General features: G+C 37.2%; 2 protein-coding genes, 1 non-coding gene and 1 pseudogene across 8 annotated transcripts in view; 3 read left to right on the top strand and 1 right to left on the bottom strand.

Moving 5' to 3' along the window:
* Positions 1–19532, bottom strand: part of LOC110048328 (C2 domain-containing protein 3-like) — a 280755-nt gene that overhangs the window by 138497 nt on the left and 122726 nt on the right. For all 6 annotated transcript variants that reach the window (XM_089272540.1, XM_089272539.1, XM_089272541.1 and 3 more), the window contains 3 exons: positions 9539–9731; positions 1048–1237; positions 636–751 (listed from right to left, as the gene is read on the bottom strand). In XM_089272540.1, the coding sequence (XP_089128666.1) occupies positions 636–751; positions 1048–1237; positions 9539–9731 (499 nt within the window). The remainder of the gene's footprint in view (positions 1–635; positions 752–1047; positions 1238–9538; positions 9732–19532) is intronic.
* On the top strand, positions 2257–2329 carry Trnat-agu (transfer RNA threonine (anticodon AGU)). Its single transcript has one exon. It is a non-coding gene; the product is annotated as a tRNA-Thr (tRNA).
* Positions 14732–15713, top strand: LOC149103185 (uncharacterized; annotated as a pseudogene).
* LOC149103184 (ATP-dependent DNA helicase PIF1-like) lies at positions 15743–17400 on the top strand. The gene has a single exon (XM_089272551.1). It carries the CDS (start codon positions 15922–15924, stop codon positions 17398–17400), a length of 1479 nt encoding a protein of 492 aa, XP_089128677.1. The 5' UTR covers positions 15743–15921.

Genomic DNA, 19532 nt, shown 5'->3' with positions numbered 1-19532 from the left:
TGCCATGTATTCTACACTTTTTGCACTGAATATGAGCTACTTCTAAACTAAAAGCTGATCACTTAATGTACTTGCCTGATATTTAAGCATCAAGCTGAGGTAAGAGAAGCACTTTTGTAAGAGTTATGATGTAATGCATATTTGTCTGACCAAAATAGTTTCTTGTCCAAGTAAAAATAGATTTGACCGGACAACTTGACCCGCTCCAGCAGGGAAATAATTTCAAGCCCTGTTTGCACTGCACCGTAATATACTTTTTGCTTTTCTATATTGTTGGGGCAGGATATGCATTTTCTAAGGGATTAATAAGGACAAAAGGGATATTACCACATGTAAAAAAGCTCTTTGAGTACAAAATCTAATTTATACAAATTTATCTTACTTTGTAACTACAGTATGTAATAACCCAACTTGATCAACTTGCAAGTTGCTCCAATCTTTCTTTCTTATTTTTGGAGAAATAAAGTTGAGTTATTTGTTGTTAACGTTGTTTTAAAATAGCTAAAAGCTGATTACTGTTAAATTGCATGCAGATTATGTCACATTTTGTTCAAGCAAGTTGAGTAAGTCTAGTAAATAGAAGTACAGAAGTAACTGGTTTGCTGATTAAACTCAAAGGACTAAAAAATGCTCACTTCCATCTTGAATATTTTTGGAAGCAATTCTGGTCAGCTCTGTAGCCATATTGATGTCTTTCTCTTCATTGCACGATGGTGTTGACGTTGGAAAGTCATACTCCACAAAGTAAGTCCTGAGTTAAATGAAAAATAAACGAAGACAAAAAAATTTTAAAAGACAACCAACAAAAAAATAGTGGACATTCTTGTTGACTGAAATGTGTCCTTCACACCCCAAAAAACTAACATTAAAAAAGCAGGAGATCAAGGTTGAGGTAAAAATCATATCATTATCAGCAATTAACTTCTGCTTGCATAAAGACTGTAGCCATTGTTACCACTGTGTACATCTGTAAGCTTGTCTCATTCAATAGGTTTTCTCCACTTTTAGCACTGACATTAAAAATATGCAACAGCGAATCTTCCTTACCCTGGTTTCGCATTTTGTCTAGAGATCCCAAGACTATCCACCATAACACGTGCAGCATCAACTCTCCCCAGAGCTGTGAGCTTCTCTGGACCCAGGTCTTCAAGGAAGGCATGAGAGTTTGGACTTAGTATCTTGCTCTTTGTTGCTGATGGAATCAACTCACTTGAATTATGACTTGAACTTTGTTTACCTGCACAAAGTAAGAAAACTTGATTTGAAAAAGTACTAATAAACATAAATAAATATTTTAATTGACCACTTCACAATGATGCTTTTCAGGCTAATGTCAAAACATTCTGAAACAAATATAACAAATAAACATTCATTTCAACTGGCAACAGGCAGACCAGTTCACTATTTACAAAGCATAACTAAGGAACTGAACCCAAAACCACTGTGCACAAAATCCAGCTGGTGGCAAGGGGGAAGAGAATGTGGGACCTTCAGATTACAAGACCAGCACCCTAAACCACCCAGCCATGCTGCCTCCTTCATCGTGGACTGGATATTTGCTTCGATGAATATAACTACCACGATTCCCGGCAGGTACGTCTCATAGAGGGAATTGGTCATTACTGTAATATATGGATTTCGCTAAGCCTAAAAGCGGAGCTCCTGGGCCAGGTTGTTGAAAGCCCAATTAAGCTAACCCAGGATAAGCGAGAATTTTGATTTGAGTTTTGTACCTTTGTGGTGAACTTTTTGTTTATATTGTTTGGCCTTCTGTTTTGAGTCTGAATAATCTCAAACTACACAACGTATACATGTAAGCTTTGGAAAACATTTTTATACAAGAAAACTCTATACTTTGGTTAACTTTTAATCCCGGGTTAGCATTTACTGGCTTCTGAACAACCCGGCCCTGATTATAGCAAGTTAACCTGGCTTGAGAGCACAATCCAGTAAAAAAACCAGCACTTGGTCAGCAGTAAACTTCAAGAAAATTTTTGATCTCAATGAGCTCTAAACTTGAGCACGATTGATCATCGCAGTTATACACCCAACTTAAGCAGTTGTGAAATTAAAGCCTGAAAAAATTCAGGCCTGAACGGGATTCAAACCCATGACCACAGCGATACCAGTGCAGTGCTCTACCAACTGAGCTATCAAGCCACTGGGAGCTGGTCACATTGTTAGTTCGTAATATACCCGTAGATGATGATCGCAGTTATTCACACAACTTAAACAGCAATATGACCAGCTCCCAGTGGCTTGATAGCTCAGTTGGTAGAGCACTGCACCAGTATTGCAGAGGTCATGGGTTTGAATCCCATTCAGGCCTGAATTTTTTTCAGGCTTTAATTCCACAACTGCTTTAGTTGTGTGTATAACTGTGATGATCAACCGCTATTGCTTTTTAATTAAGGGTTTATTTGTTGTTTACATTTCTTCATTCATTTGTTCATTTTATTCCTGCCCTCATTCATTCGAAAGCTGGAGCAACAAAAGTTGGTAGAAATATCACAGCATTCGAAAACTGGCAATGCACTCTTCTTTTGCGCCCCAGGCTAGGAGACGGCTACCATTTTGGCAAAATGACACTGACTGTTGGTCAACATTCGGTCGACATATGAACCAAGTATCAGGCAATATATTGACCAACATGTGGTCGACATGTCAACAAGGGTTTTCAATACAGGCCAGCGGCCAACGAAGTCTGTATGTTCAGATGAAACCAGTAGGAGAAAATAAAGTAGTTAAGAACATCTACAGTTGCTTTGTGCTGCTCAATAGTCTTTGTTTAAAAAATTGTTATAATTATACATCATTTGCCCCAGATTGTAGAAATCCATTTTAAGATGTCCAAATTTTGAGAATCTGCCAGGTGGGGCACCCTCCCGTACACCTCCACCCCAAGGTCATGTCTTCAGCTCAAGTTGTACCTTCACTGCCTACTCCTGAAGTTTTGCTGCCTACTCCAATTCTTATTATAATAAAGTTCCCATATAACGCGCGCTCTGATTGGCTGAAACAGCGTGCTTTATCAGAGAACAGAGCACGGGTTGATGACGGTAAGTTGGCTTCCAAATTTTTGCTTTGGAATTTTGACAAATCTGACCCAAATTAAACATCCCCTGTGACTCAGACAAACGCACTGGAAGCGAGCTATTTTTCTGCAGTAAATATGGCTCACAGAGACCATTGTTAGCAACAGTCGTGTTAAAACTGTACTAAAATAACAAGTTTTGCTAGATTCCCGCCGACAAAACATGTACAGCTGTAGCGAAATACACAAATTCTCAACCTAAACAGTGCTTCGATAAAGACATTAATTTTGTTACGAAGGCAGAAATTATACTAAGAAGTAAAACAACGACAGAAAACAATTGAACTGTCTCTGTTTATGATGAGAAGCTTTATTTTTGTAAATTTACAATTAAAAATGCTCATTTGCTCAAAAAACACTTACATGCAGTGTAGTAATGCTCGTTCTCCGGTCATCTCAGCGAAGTAAACCGACGAGTGGTCAGTGCAAAACTTGCTCTGATATTCTCTTCTGTGCTCGAAGTAGAACCAGTGGGAGCCGTTAAGTCTTTCTAACTTTTACGCTAGTTCGGGCAATCTTGCTGCATGCGGCTACAAGCCGTAAATAACTGTAGCTCCTTTCAAATTCAACCCGGCATTTCGCATTTTTATCCACAAGCTTTGAACTCCGCATTTCGTTATTTCCACTGGAAAAGTGCTCGTTTTCATGGGCCACAATACGGCCGGATTCCTCTTGACTATAAACCTTTACCTGCCTTGCGATCCGTATTTAAAAATTAACTTAAAAGCGAACTTTGAAGGCATCGTTCTTCTCTCGAAAGCCGCTCAAACTTCTCGAAACTGAAAGCTTAACTGAAGTCCAGTTTGTGATTGACAGCTGTCACTTCGTTAGCCAATCAAATTATTTGAACAATTCTAACAAGGATTGTGATTGGCTTATTTTAGCGTGCTTTATCAGAGAACAGTGCACGGCTGACGCCACTTTTTCTTGTTTGGAAAATAAAGTTTGGTTTGACAATTCAGCCGAATGCGCGGGGAAATTGTCTGATTCTTTATCATAAAACAAATAAAGAAGCCTCGACTGTGCTCTGTTCTGTTGTAAAGCACTTAGGAAGTGGTAGAACACTCAAGAAGTAGGGAAAAACACTCGACTACGTCTCGTGTTTTCCCCTACACTTCTTTCGTGCTCTACCGCTTCCTGCGTGCTTTACAACAGAACAGAGCACAGTCGGGGCTTCTTTATTTGTTAATTGAAAACCCTGGTCAACCGATAATATTGACCGATATTCGACCAACAGATGCCTTAAGGTATCAGTATACCCCAAAATTGACTATCTTCCAAAAAATTGTTTTCACTTTTTCAGATAGATGTTATTGCGATCTTTCATTTAAAAAAATTCCTATGAAAAAAATTGATTCTACGCAAAGTTATAAACGAAAAGCGTTTCTTTGCATTTATTAACTCTAACTGATAGCTGTCAACAGGTTGTCACAAGAGGTACCTTAAAAAGTAGCATGACAGATTACCACGTAATACAATTGTCAAACGTTTGTGTTTGGTAGTCGACAAGCTGTTCTGAGTGTTCCCCATTTGTAGATTGTTGATATGAGCTTAAATATGCTGAGGAAGAAACACAAAAGTTTGTGTCCATTTGCAAGTGTGAAGAAGGCACCACAGAGGAAAAAACCAGGGCAGAAAGGTTTTAAAAACATCCTATCAGAATTGGGCTGATGCGTTAGCTGGCTAGCAACAAAGGGTCATCTCAACTCAACGGATATCTTGTGAGTTTCCTTTATGGTGTTTACACGTGGGCTCTTTTGTTGCCTATGGCATCTCTAAGCTAAGGCATTTTAAAAATCGAAAAGAAGAAACGGAAACGAAAATTATTTTCTTACTAACCTGGACACACAAGCAGTGGAATTCAGATCTTGCAAAGGATATTTCCCGCCAGCAACATTCAAGCCCGCTTTGTAATTGATATGAGCTCTATTGTTAAAGTAAAAGGAACCTTCACTTTATCAATCAATGCGTCATTAGTTTCACATGTTTTGTGTAATTATCTCATTACATCAGAAGAACAACCCATAGTATATTTTCCTTCATATCTCAAAACAAAAATTTCAGCGAGTGAAGCACACCTTTTGAGTTCGTTTGCACCAAGTTTTAAGCATTTTTCGTTGAAATTTGGAGAGAATGTTGCCCAATAATCAGAAAAAATCAGTGTCAGGGAATTTTTAGTTTTTGCTTCTTTCAAATGTTATGACTATTTAAGTAAAGAGAAAGCATGTTTTATCAACTCTCAAAGTTTAACTGCATGCCAAAAACAAACCAGACAAGTAATCAAAATTTCCTGATACCACTGTTTAGAAAAAGGTGCCAAGAAGACATAGTGATGTTGATTGCATCCTCCCGCTCAAATCCGATTGGAAATGAACTTGATTAGTGAACCTCTCTACTTTGGGAAACAGGTCGTCATATTCGGAAAACCTTAATTTTTCTTATTTTAATAAATATACCTTTGTAATCTACAATTCTTACGCTTTCAGAAAATATTACTTTACTGGGGTTTGTGTCAAATGTCTGACCGTAAAGTGGCACCAACGAATGATGGTCATTTGGAGTATACTGATACCTTAAGAGCGTGCTGTGGCTGTTCACTAATTCAACTGTTCAATACATAGCTGGGCAGAATTGTCATCAGGGCATCAGTTCACAAACACCTTTTCTACCTACTCTATTGAACTGCCTGATAACTTGGTAAAACGAATACAGGGCCCACCACAGTACCTTTTTGAGCGGGGGCTTTTAAAAACACCAATGCCTAACTAATGAGGGGGACCCAGAAAATCATGGGAATGACAGAAAATGGATTTAAAATAACAAACAAAGCATTACACAATTCCAAACATCCAGAGTTTAAGAAGCAATTTTTTTTACTGTACAAGTGTAAAAATTATCATCTGACCTTTACAGTGTAATTACTGAAACTGGGGCCACCCAGACAATGAAAACCAATCAGATGGCAGAACTGAAACAATAGATTCCAACATTTTCAAATCCACCCAATCAAATGTCTGGTACAAAACAATGAAATCTCAAATTGTTCGTTGTGATGCTCGTGACTATGGTGTCTGTTAATAACTTGTCAACCTCAAACCCTTAGCACTTTTGTGTTAGACATTTTGTGTTACTTTACTTTAGATTTTGCATTTACAACCGTGATAAATTCATTAGATTGACTGTTTTCTACTGTGAACGTATGGCCACACAAAATGTCATCTATACGGTTGTTGTTTAAAATCGTAGAATGATAGATTTGGGCACTTTTTACAAATAAATTTTGGTCCTGTTGTCTGTGCATGTTTCTATTTTTACACAGCTTTCGGTTGTCAGCAATGCAGCCGACCGTGGAATCCACCAAGCAGATGTTGGAAAAACTATCGCATTCACTGTCTCAGCAGCTTACGTTACCTTTCTGGGTTACCATTGTATTGAAATAATATCTTCATCGAAAATTTAAAAGCCTCTTTTCCATGTTGTGCAGAAAACTCTGTAGTCAATAGATTTAGAGCATATTGACTTGCGATAGTTCTGTGTTTCGCGGGTTGCTTGTTCTAAAGCCTTGGTCCCTTACAAACATTTGAAAATGTTGTCCACAGTCAGGAGACAGTTGAAAGTGGAGCCCTATCATATTAAAATCTGTTGTCCTTGGAATATGCGATCACCTTAGCAAATTGCCTCTGCCAGTAAGGTTATAGTAATATCTCGTCATAGAATGATTGGAAGATTACACCGTTTCACATCTTCTTCAGGACATACTGTGAAAAAATGGAGTGGGGGGGGGGGGCTAAAGCTCCCCCAGCCCCCCCTCCCTGCATGGTCCCTAGGATAGGGTTACCTTGGTTTGTACTCTTTCCAAACAGAAAGTGTATAAGGTTATCAAGATTCAGGTAACTTCAGCAATAAATTTTGCACTGGTGTTTAAACGCGTAGAAATAGTGTTTAAACGCGCAGAAATAGTGTTTAAACATGTATCCAAAGAGTTTAAATGGGTTTAAACACTTTCGTTTTAAGGCGTTTAAACGCCATTTTGACAATTCACCTTTAACCACCTTTTCCAAAATAGGGTCACTAATATTAATAAATAGGTGAAAGCCATAAGTTGGCATGCATGAAAATTTTTGAGTTAGTTATATTTAGTAAGAATTCTCTGAAAGTAGCTTCGTGCTATCCAAATTTGTGTTGTTGTCTATCTGGGAAACTTGTCTATAGTGGTCTGTAGTATGGTTTTGCGCTATTCAGGGAGACCTTCTTGGATTTCAGACTTTCTTGTGACTGGAAGGCTGTGTCATGAACCCAAAGGATGATATCATTGCTCCTAAGTCATTATTAGCCTTCTCATCATCAGTCAAGTCATCTTGATGTTTATTCCTTGCCATTTTCAACTCTTTAAAAGGAGTGTTAAGGTTTTAAGTATGGAAATTTTGCCATCTTCAAAACCACAACATATGATGCCACTGCTCGACACTATGTAACTTTTCAACTTACTAGCCAAGTGGCTAGTGAGTACTTAGATATTACTAGCCAAAACCAGTTTTTTACTAGCCAAGCATTGAGGTTGGCTACCTTATTACATGAAATTTTCGCAACACGTTTATTTCGCAATTTGGGGGTTCACATATTTTGCCACACTTAAATTCATGATTTCACAAAAATTTGTATTTTTTGCATTTTTGAGTAACACAAAAATTAATTTGTTTCCTTTGCAATGTTACTTAAACATGATCTTTGAATTTAGTAAACTGACTTTATCAAAGCTACAATAAGGCCAAAAGTAACAAAAATGCAATGGCCAGACTGTATGTCTACAGTAACATAATGTGTTATGTTCCTGACGCTTATCTGTGTCACTTTAATTTCTCAATTTTTTTTTAAATCGCGAAATTCGCAACATTAACGAGTCGCAAAAATTTCAGGTGGGTCCAATAACAACAGAATTAGTAGCACAACACAAGTCACTCTCTTTAATACATAATGTTGGTAATTATACTGTACTTAAACTAGTTTTAAAAAAGTTCCAGTTCCCAAAAAGACTTTCAGGACTCTATTTTTCTTTGAGACTTCCTTGGAAAAATATCGAGACCCCCAAGAAGTCACTGTAAAAACAGTTGAGACTTCTTCACAGACAGGCACCGTAGAAATGTTTCAAAAGAAAAAACAACTATCTGAACAATACTGTGAACTGTCGTTGGCAAAATTCGACGGCTAAAAACGGCTGATTTAAACGTCGAAGGAAATAATTCTTTCTCATCCAATTATTTCTGTGGTGGTAAGTTTGTAAGTATGCATACAACGACATATCGCCGATATATTGCTACGTCAAATGAAATGTTATCTTTTTGTAGTTCCGCACTATTTTGCGCATGAAAAAAATTTCGTAACAAAAAAGAGCATTGATGTGTGCTGTCTTGTTTCTCAAATATTTCTTTCAACAAAATTAACCTGTTCAGTTCCCTGTTTATGTACCACACAGGGAAAAGTAGACATACGTGCTGAACAGCACATGCCCAGTACCATGATATGTCCACATTGAAATTCTGACGTTGTTTCCAAGAAAAGTGTAAATTTTGTGTTTTTCTTCCTTGAAGAAGAAAGAAACTAGTTCAGCCAATTCAATTTTGTTGACTAGCCAAAGTGGCTAGTGGAAATCGAAAACCTACTAGCCAAAACTAAATTTCTACTAGTCTGTGGCTAGTTGGCTACGGTTAGTGTCGAGCCCTGGATGCCATGACTGTTTGTTTCGAAATGTTGCAATCAAAACAATAGCTTTCTGGCATCTTTTGAAAATTTACCCTGTTGCAGAAATTGGAAGATTAAACTTTGTTTGCTTAGCCAGAAGACCACCCACATGGGACAGACGTTTGAGGCACTGCAAGAAAAGTCTTCCAAGGTTGGCCTCAAAGTAAAACAATGCTTGAAAAACCGGGGAGGTAAGAATTTGGTCACCAGGATACATTGGTAACATTGTTTTTTGTACAAGAGAGGTTCTAGACTAGGTCACAGCCCATTACATACCTCAGCAGCCTTATCACCACCACAGGAGGAACTAAGGAAGAAATACACAAGCTACCTTCTCCATTTTATGACCTACATGTACACTGAAATCAGAGTTCATCTCTCTGTGAGCAAAGTTAAGGATCTTTAATTCCAGCTTTAAGTCTGTCCTCCTCTATGGTTTCGAAACTTACAAACAGACAAGAAGACTGTAACCCAACTCCAGGCCTTTGTTAATTGTTGACACTGGTACATCTTGGGAGTTAAGAGTATGGTTGCCAAGAAATATCTCAAAGGAGGTTTTGTGGCAGAGTACCAAGCAAGAGAGGATTTCAAAGTTACCATCCAGAGAAGGAAATGGAGCTTCAGAAGCAACACTGCTATATATTTGTCAGTCAGAGGGTTTTTCTAGTCAATAAACTTAGGACAACATAGAGCATTATGGAGTACCTCTAGGATGTTCAGTGGCATTGTCAGTGCTGTTAGGATCAAGGTATTCCATGCTAGCCACTTCACTTATGTCATCTGTTGTCAGATTGTTCTCAGATTGCTCAACATGACTGATTGTCTTGTCCTTCCTTGAGCTGCCTTTTGTAGACATTGTCTGGGCAGGTCTGTGCTTCTGTCTAACCTTGGAAGATACCTGTTCAGATAAATTCAAAGACATGCAATAAAAAATTGGGCTTTGTAAAGCAAATCCCGCATATTTGCTGTAAATATAATGACTATAATTACAAAAGTCCAGTGTGAGGTGTCCCTACTGCACTATTAAATTCCCATAAAGCAAAGAAGGTGGCAATCAGCTGATTTAAACTGAAAATTGGTTAGCACTTCACATTACAATCACTTACAGAAATATAGACTCAAAACTTAAGGACCAGTTAATCTGAGCTTAATCTGTTTTTCAGTTCAGATTCTCTTCAAAATGGCCCCACAACTCTTGCACATGATCCTTTTAAAACAAGCAAGTCTTATGTAATGTATTACAATACAAGTACCAAATTCTGTACTTAAGAGGAGGATAAAAAAATAGGTCCGCAATGCATACTTCTGGTCTCATGTTTAGTTTCATTCCATTTGGTTGGAACGTTGTTTTTAACTCGTGAATTGCGCGCATGCGCAAGAGCGAGTTGTAGCTATGATGTAAAGAATGGCACTCGTTTGCTCGTTCGATTGGTCAATTCCTGTAAACTTTTTGCGATTTTAGGCTTTTGCGTGCATTTGATAGTTTTTGGCGAGTAATAAACAAATGAAATGGCGACCTTTATTACAAAGAATAGTGGTGGGTGAAAAAGAAGCTAATGATAATTGTAAAAGAGTTTAAAACTACACGTTTTTTATCCGTGAATTAAGTTTGCCGGATCTCTGAATATACTTTTGGCTGTTGCAGCACATATTTCATTTATGGCGTCAATGCTTCTATTTTTTGAATGTATACCGTATGCAGGAAATTATTAGTGTGTCAGAGAGGAAAAAAAAAAGGAAGGAAATTAAGAAAAACAAAAAATATCCTGCGGGCAGCAGATTTGATCCATCTACCTTGACGTTACAATTTACACTAGTAGGTGCTCCGCAGTACCTGAAGGCCATCCACGCACATGTAGATGCTCTTGGTGGAAAATATGTTATTTATTAAATAGTGTTAAAACGTGCTGAACTTTTGGTTAATGCCACCACGGGCTCAAAAGACTCGAGTGTTGGCGAAGTTGAGCTGCTCGCCGAGACCGATGTTATTAAGTGTCGCCCACAGCCCACTGCTCGTTTAGTGACTCCTTTAAGGTTGCTGTGTTTGCTATTCCTGGAGCTGCATCGACGTTGGAAACTGGTTCATAAAGTTTGAGTTCACGAATGGCTTGGCGAATGTTTCTGTACTGGAGTCCTTCATTGTGTTAGAAAAGAGCCTTCATGCCATTGCCCAGGTAAGCACTTACAGTTTGTAGCTTAAACGATAAAAGGTTTTTTTTATGGATATCCTCTATCATGGTTCATCTTTTTGTTTTAAAGAAAATGCAATTAATAGATCGACTGTACTTCGGTTGTCCTTGGAAAGTGCTCGTAAAGTCACCTGACAAGTTGGGTAGGAATGTTTGCTTTCGCCATTTTATAAATTATATGGAGGGCTACTACGCAATGGGCGCATTAATGAGTGGAGATGCTTGTAATCAGTCCCGGGTATATTCAGGGATAGCAAAATCAGTAAAACCGACATCTAGCCAGGGTTACTCTACAGGCGATAACAAGTACCAGGTGTTTATACAGTATGTCGGTCTCCCCGTTCGCTGGAGTTACGCCATAACTATGGAAAGCGAGCAAGCCAAACAAATCAAACAAATCAAAGCCAAATATGAGCAAATCAAAGCCAAATATGAGCAAATCAAAGCAGAGTACACACAAATCGTGGCCGAATACGAGCAAATCAAAGCCAAATATGAGCAGGTAAATGCCAAATTTGATCAATTCTCCAGATGTGCCAACCAGACATGCAAGTACAACACCTCAGCGGTAACTGATCATCATACCAAGGAGAAAACCAAATTTAACGACCAGGAACCTCTGGTGAAAGTGCCAACTGATAATTCACTTGAATATCATGTTTCATTAAGTCATGAAATTATCAAGAGCAGAATGTCAAGGACCACGGTTGACGTTTGTACAAGTTCATGGAGGTTGCATTGTAGAAGGAAACGTGAAAGAGAACCTTCCAGAATTCCATATAGGAGAATCATCAAACTGCTCAAAAAAACATGTTTTTCGAAATGCAGTGAAGTCATACCTTAAAAGAAGCATTCCAAGTTCATCTAAACTAAAACTTTTTCTGTCTGCACGTAATTGTTGTTATTTCAGTGAACAGTTAGTCAGATCTAAATTTGTACTACCATCAAAAAAGTCCTCCCTCGGCCAAAATGTGTACCTATGTGTTGTGCAACTGAGAACATTAAAGCACAAGAAGTCGCCCTTATTTTGTATGTGTTGACGGGAGAACATTAAAGAAATTAAAATGCTGTCGGGTCGAAACTTATTGTGTATCTCAGAGTCATCTCTCTAAGTGGTGATGTTGAAGAGAATCCGGGGCCATCAAATCAATGCAGTGCGACCACTACTTGTAATTTAGTGGCACATCGCTCCTCAATTACCAATTCCGTTTCATTATTGGAAACTAGGTTGTCTGAATTAAATAGAACGGCAGTTGATGTTGGAGGAGGTGGTGATTGCTTCTTTCGAGCTGTTTCACATCAACTTTATGGTAATCCTAATAACCATTCTCATATACGTAGCCTTGGTGTCCAGTATTTACTGCAGAACCCTGAACAGTTCATAGAGAGTAACACTGATCATTCTTGGCAAGACTATTTGAACAATATGTCATGTCAGGGAACATGGGCTGATGCAATTATAATTCAAGCAGTGGCCAATTGTCTAAATTTGTCAATTCATATTGCCGAATCATTTGAGACTTATGCTCCTGTTACCGTTGTTAAAGCAGTGAATGTGACAGAACACACAAACATTTATATCGGACACATAAGTGAAACCCATCACGTTTCTACGGTAGAAAAGAGAAATTGTGGGGTACCAAACAACAAAACACGTGATCAAAATGTAGATGAAAGAAAAACAATTGATAAAAAGGAAAAACGCAGAGCTGATTGAGGTTACATGAAAGAATACATGAAAAAGAGAAGAGCTAATGCAGATTTTAGAAAAAGAGAGAATAAAAATTCTGTGCAAAGGTACAACAATATTGAAACAATTAGGGAGAAAAAGAACCAAACTGTCACAAAAAGGAAAATGACCAACCCAGAACACGTAAGAGAAATTGACAAAAAGTCTAAAAGGAAACAGAAAGCTGAGAACCCAGATCACATAAAGGAAATTGCAAAAAAGTCATCTAGAAGACAAAAGGTTAAGAATCCAGAACAGAGAAAAGAAATTGATAAACAGAGTTTTAAGAAACGGAAAGCGAAGAATCCAGAGCATAGAAAAGAAGTTGATAAACAGAGTTTTAAGAAATGGAAAGCAAAAAATCCAGAACATAGAAAAGAAATTGATAAACAGAGTTTTAGGAAACGGAAAGCAGATAACCCAGTACACATTGAGCAAGTAAACAGAAATGCTAAAGTTAGGAGAACCACTAAATTCAAACTATTAAAGTATTCAAATATGACTATACCAGCCAATGATAATCAATTTGAAAATGCTCAAAAGTCATCACACTTATCAACTAATAATGATCAGTTGTTACAAACAGAGAAAAATGAAAGCAGTGTTATTTCTTTAATAAATTTGTTTCACAAAAACATTAAATGTGGCCCAGAATACATATGTACCTGTTGTGACCAGTTGTGGTACAAGTCTTCAGCATTGAAATGTAATGTTAACAGGTATAAGGCATGTTCACAAGATCTTGTTGAGTCTTGTGTCACTGGGGTGAGAAGTGTAGAAAATACTGAATGGATTTGCAGAACTTGTGACTCAAATCTAAAGAAAGGCAACCTTCCCAGCCTAGCTCTCTAAAGCCAATAAAATGAGTTTTCCTAAAAAACCTGACTTGTTAAATTTAACACCATTGGAAGAACGGCTTATATCACCTTGTATTGCATTTATGCAAATTCGTGAGCTACCAAGAGGTAGCCAGTTGTCAATTCATGGAAACATTGTCAATGTACCAACTGATGTAAATTCAACTGTTCACTGTCTGCCAAGGACCATCAATGAATCACAAACCATTCCAATAAAACTTAAAAGGTGTCTGAGCTATAAGCATCATTACCAGTTTCAGAATATTAAACCTAAGAAAGTATTAGATGCAGCAAAATATCTTGTAGACACAAGTGATTTATTCAAGAGAGAACGTATAGAGGTACAAAATGCTTGGTTAGATAACTTAAGTTTGCAATCTAGTGCCTATGAAGACTGGAGTGAATTTGTTGAAAACTCTGACACTCCAAGTAATAATGATTTACATACACAAACAGATGAAATTGTTCCAGAGGATAAAACACAAGATTGTCAAAAGAGTATTTCTAATGCAGATGATGAAAATCCAGGCTGTGAAAAAGAAGATAGTGATGACTGGTGTGAAGTTGATGAACGCCCATCAGGGGTTACAGATACACTATTACAGGAACCAAATGTAGTAGAAAATGTAGACAGAATAATTTCTTTTGCCCCAGGGGAAGGGAATAGACCATTAGGAATATTTATGGACAAAGATTCTGAATATTTATCATTTCCCACAATATTCTGTGGGAAACGGAGACCTGCTAACAATGAAAGAAAGGTTCCTGTATCATACAGTACAATTTGCAAGTGGGAGCTAAGATGCCAGGATAGAAGAGCTGTAATGTCTGTACCAAACATTTTCTATAACTTAAAAAAACTGCAAATCAAACAAATTCAAGATACTGCTTGTATTTCTCTCAGAAAATGTAAGACAAAAGGGAAGAAGTACACTGCTGGTGAATTGCAGTCAGAGGATTATCTCAATAAGCTGGTACATCTTGATGAAGGTTTCAGAGTTAGGGTCACCACCTTATTATGAAAAATGTAAAAAAGACTTGTTTGCTATGATTCGTCAACTAGGCAACCCAACATGGTTTTGCTCTTTTTCAGCTGCTGAAACAAGGTGGTCTCACCTTCTCAAAACTTTAGGTAGAATTGTTGAGAAAAAAGAGTATACTGATGGTGAAATCCAACAAATGACATGGGAACAAAAATCAGATCTTATACAAAAAGATCCTGTCACTTGTGCAAGGAACTTTGACCACATGGTACACTTGTTTATTTCCGATGTTTTAAAGAGCAATGTAATGCCAATAGGAGAAATAGCTGATTATTTTTACAGAGTTGAATTTCAACAAAGAGGAAGCCCCATAATATGAAAAAAGTTCTGATGAAGAAATTGTGAACTTTGTTGACAAGTATATCACTTGCTGTAAACCAGATAGTCCAAGTGAAATGGAAGATCTTGTAAACTTGCAATTGCACAGGCATGCCAAAACATGTAAGAAGGCGGGGGCATAAGATATGCAGGTTTAACTTTCCATTACCACCAATGCCAAGGACAATTATTTTAACACCTCTTGAGAATTCCTGCTACGATGAAGAGAACCAGAAAGATATAAAAGGAAATGCTGAAAGAATAAAAGAAGTTCTTGACAACATGAAATATGGTGAAGATATAACATTTGAAGGTTTTCTTAACAACTTACAATTAACTGAAGAAAGTTACATCTTAGCTATAAGACACACCCTAAAGAGGGCAACGTTATGTTTGAAAAGGGCACCATCTGAAATAAGGATAAACAATTATAACAATGTTTTACTCAAAGCCTGGCAAGCAAACATGGACATTCAATAGGTACTAGATCCCTATGCATGTGCCACATACATACTCTCTTACATTACAAAAGGACAGAGAGGTATGAGCAGGCTTCTAGAAAAGGCATCTGAAGAAGCCCAATCTGGTAATAAAGATGTTACAAGTAGAGTGAGGCACATTGGAAACAAATTTTTAAATGCAGTTGAAATCAGTGCCCAAGAAGCTGTTTATCTTGTTTTACAAATGCCCATGAGAAGATCTTCCCTTGATTTTCAGTTTATTAGCTCATCGAAAGAAGCCTAAAATCATACGATCTGTTAGGTACAATAGAGATAAGGATCCAGAAAACCATTTTGGAGAACAGCTTATGCTTTACACACCATGGCGAAATGAAACTACTGATTTAATGAAAGAATGTCAAACTTACCAAGAATGATTTGAACAGGTTAAGGATAAAGTTATCAGCAATAGGCATCAACATGAATACCATTCAGAAATACTAGATAAAGCAATGGAAGATATGAACAATGCTGAATATGACAACTTTGACACTGTTGCTCCAAATGCAGAGCATATCAGTAAGCAGGATTGTGCTGTCAAGGAGAAGCCTAGTAAATTATTTGCTTGCTTTGATCCTAGAAAAAACAAGGACCATGAACAGTATGATTTGCTAGATGATATCGGAATATTCCCTAGAAGTAATGATGAGAAGGAACTCGTTATAAAGCGGATGTCTGATGATAATTATTTTGCACTTGTCCGTTCTTTGAATGAAAAACAGAGACAATTTTTTTATCATGTGTTACATTCAATAAAAACTAGGGATGACCCTCTTAGATTGTTCTTAAGTGGAGGTGCTGGAGTTGGCAAAAGTACAGTCACCAATGTATTTTATGAAGCATTAATAAGATATCTGAATAGTATTGCAGGGGAAAATCCAGATGATGTGAAAGTTGTAAAAGCAGCTCCTACTGGTAAAGCAGCTTTTAATATTAAAGGCAATACATTACATTCTGCTTTTAAGATACCTGCCAATAGAGGTTTTGAGTATTGTGCACTGGACAGCGACAGACTAAATACCATTAAGGCGCAACTCAAGAAACTTAAGACAATTTTTATTGATGAGATATCCATGGTAGGAAGTGGCATGTTTAACTTTTTGAAGGCAAGACTGCAACAAATAATGGGGACAAAAGAGCTATTTGGTGGAATTAGTTTGATAACTGTTGGTGATCTTTTCCAGTTAAAACCAGTTTTTGATAAGTGGATCTTTGAAAATTCTGCAATAGGCTACAGTGCTTTAGCAAGTAACATTTGGACAGCGAATTTCACCCTGTTTGAATTGACTGAAATAATGAGACAAAAGGATGACAGAGAATTCGCTGAGCTACTCAATCGTTTGAGAGAGGGAAAACATTCTGAAGATGATGTAGCCATTTTAAAACAGAGACTTCTGAAAGTCAGACCTCAAGAAGATAATTATCCTATGAACATGACCCATTTATTTACTACAAATGCATCAGTAGATGCTCACAACAATGTCCTATATACTATCTCTAAAACTGATAAAGCACAGGTAAAGACTTTGGACATCGTAGTTGGGGATATTTCCGATGATCTGAAACAACAAATGAAAAACAAAATCCCAGAGGATCCTACAAAGACAATGGGTTTATATTCACTTGTGTCTCTGGCAACTATGGCAAAATATGACTTGACAACTAATATTGATGTGACTGATGGACTAACTAATGGTGCAGAGTGTATGATAGAGAACATAGACTACAGAGTAGAAAATTCCATCAGACCAAGTATTATTTGGGTATCATTTCCACATCCTGAAATAGGCAAAAAGCAGCGCAGAGAATATGCACATTTGTACAAGAGAAGCATAAATAAAAAGTGGACACCAGTTTTAGAAGTAACAAGACAATTCCAGATTAATTTAAAAAAGTCAAGTGCAAGTTCTTTGATGGCAATTTCCTCTTAGACCTGCTGCTGCAAAGACTATTCACCGTTGTCAAGGTGACTCATTAGATGAAGCAGTTGTTGATTTTCCAGCATCCACAAGGGAACATATGCATTATGTTGGTTTAAGCCAAGTAAGAAACAGTTCTGCACTACATGTTCTCAATTTGAATGAAAACAAAATCAAGGTTAGTGAGAAAGTTAAAGATGAAATGAGGAGAATGAGAACAGAAGCAAGTCTTCTCCCATTAGCAGTATTACAGACAGCAGATTCACCCAAAACAAAAACAATCTTATTTCAAAATGTCAGGTCTTTCCACCTCCACACACATGATGTCCGAAGTGATTACAATATTCAAAAGGCTGATGTCAACATTTTCGTTGAAACAAAACTTTGCTTGTTAGATAGAGATGATGTGTATCAGCTCAGGGGATTTACACTTTACAGAAATGACTTCAATCTCTCCAATATCAGAACTTGTTATGGAACAGCTGTGTACATTAAGAATGATTTGAACTGCACTCACTTACCATACAGATTCAACACTAATAATGTTGAAATTACCATTATGGTTCTAAGCCAACCAATTCCAAATATTCGTGTTATTGGCATCTACCGCTCCAAAACTAAGGTACCAATTTCACAGTTTCTTGATGTTCTTACTCATCTGCATAACTTGGTGTTACCAGACCCTACAATTCCCACTATACTGCTTGGAGATTTCAATGTTAATCTAATGGAGGTATCTGCAGAACAAAAGGCTCTCAAAAAGTCTCTGAAAACAGACAGGGGATACACACAGTTGATTGACCAGTACACTACTGACTACCGTACACATTTAGATCACATTTATACAAATGTACCACAGCTTATTCAATCTGCAGGTACCTTAGAGTCATACTACAGTGATCATAAGCCTATCTTTATTTCTTTACCAACTGTTCACAAGTGAGTTAAAAGAGAAACATCATTGAAAGTATGTCCTGAAAAATGCATTTGACCAATTTTTTTTACAGTTTGTCATTCATAATGATCAGTCGTAGTCATAGCCACCATTGTTTGTTTTTGGCTTTTTATCACATCTTTGATGTTTTCTACCTGTGTAATAAGAACAATAAAATATTGTTTTTATTAAGTATGGTTTTCTTCAATTTGGAACCAACATTCTATATCAGAAAATGACTTCAAATATCATTATACATGTACATGAGCCGCTGTAGTGTCCAATTTTCTAGCTACAAGATACAATGAAACATTGCATAGTTTATGTAAAAAACACAATTAGGTTTGAGTCTGACATCCCCCTCCAAATTAGAGTGATCGAACTCATATACAGGTGGGTATTTTCTTTGATTATAATATCTCATGAGGGGGTGGGGTGTCAGAGTGGGCCAACAGCCTTACTAACACTTTGCTAACACTTGTTATATCTTCTTATAAAATTGCAGATCATTCAGAGCTTATATCACATACATTGGCAACTGGACCATGGAGACTACTAATACTGTCACTATAAGAAGTGGAATGATATACAGTCGTGTAGTTACTTGTGGATGATAATTGACAGAGACATACAGCACTGCAGTCAATTATATCCATTCTGCATTTACATGTAGTACCTGAGTTACTGTATCTGGAGTTACAAAAAAAATGAAACAGCATGAAAAATGCAGGGACAGCATCACTGGAGTTCATGCAGTTAATAACACAAATTACAAAGAAAGAAGTACATGTGTTATATTTGTTGGAACTATTGCTGTCTACTTCACTGAAAACAACGATGTGGTCTTGAGAACTTAAAATCAAATAGTGAATTCAGCAGCTTCCATCCATTCGTTGGTTATATTCATACAAGCACCATGAACTTCTATCATAACAATTTCAACTAGTAACAACATTTTGTACAATAGTGAATTGTAAACTGCACACTTTCAACTATTTAGACTCTGTGATTGCCTTCCTCAGAGGCATTTTTTTAAATGAACTAGCCCTCTAAGGCTTTGTATGAAGCAAAGATACTGGTAAGTGCCAGTTTGATTTTACCATAGTCATAGTTACCTTAAGAAACCAGTTGATGTAAAACCACCATAAATGCAATCAATTCACTGCCAGACTACTAAATAATCAAAGATTAGAGAACATAATTTTGACAC

Source organism: Orbicella faveolata, unplaced genomic scaffold (assembly GCF_042242905.1).
Source record: "Orbicella faveolata isolate gen_17 unplaced genomic scaffold, um_ofav_v1 contig_35, whole genome shotgun sequence".
Classification (NCBI taxonomy): domain Eukaryota; kingdom Metazoa; phylum Cnidaria; class Anthozoa; order Scleractinia; family Merulinidae; genus Orbicella; species Orbicella faveolata.
The sequence above is the reverse complement of the archived record's forward strand: the minus strand, read 5'-3'. Positions and strand labels throughout refer to the sequence as shown.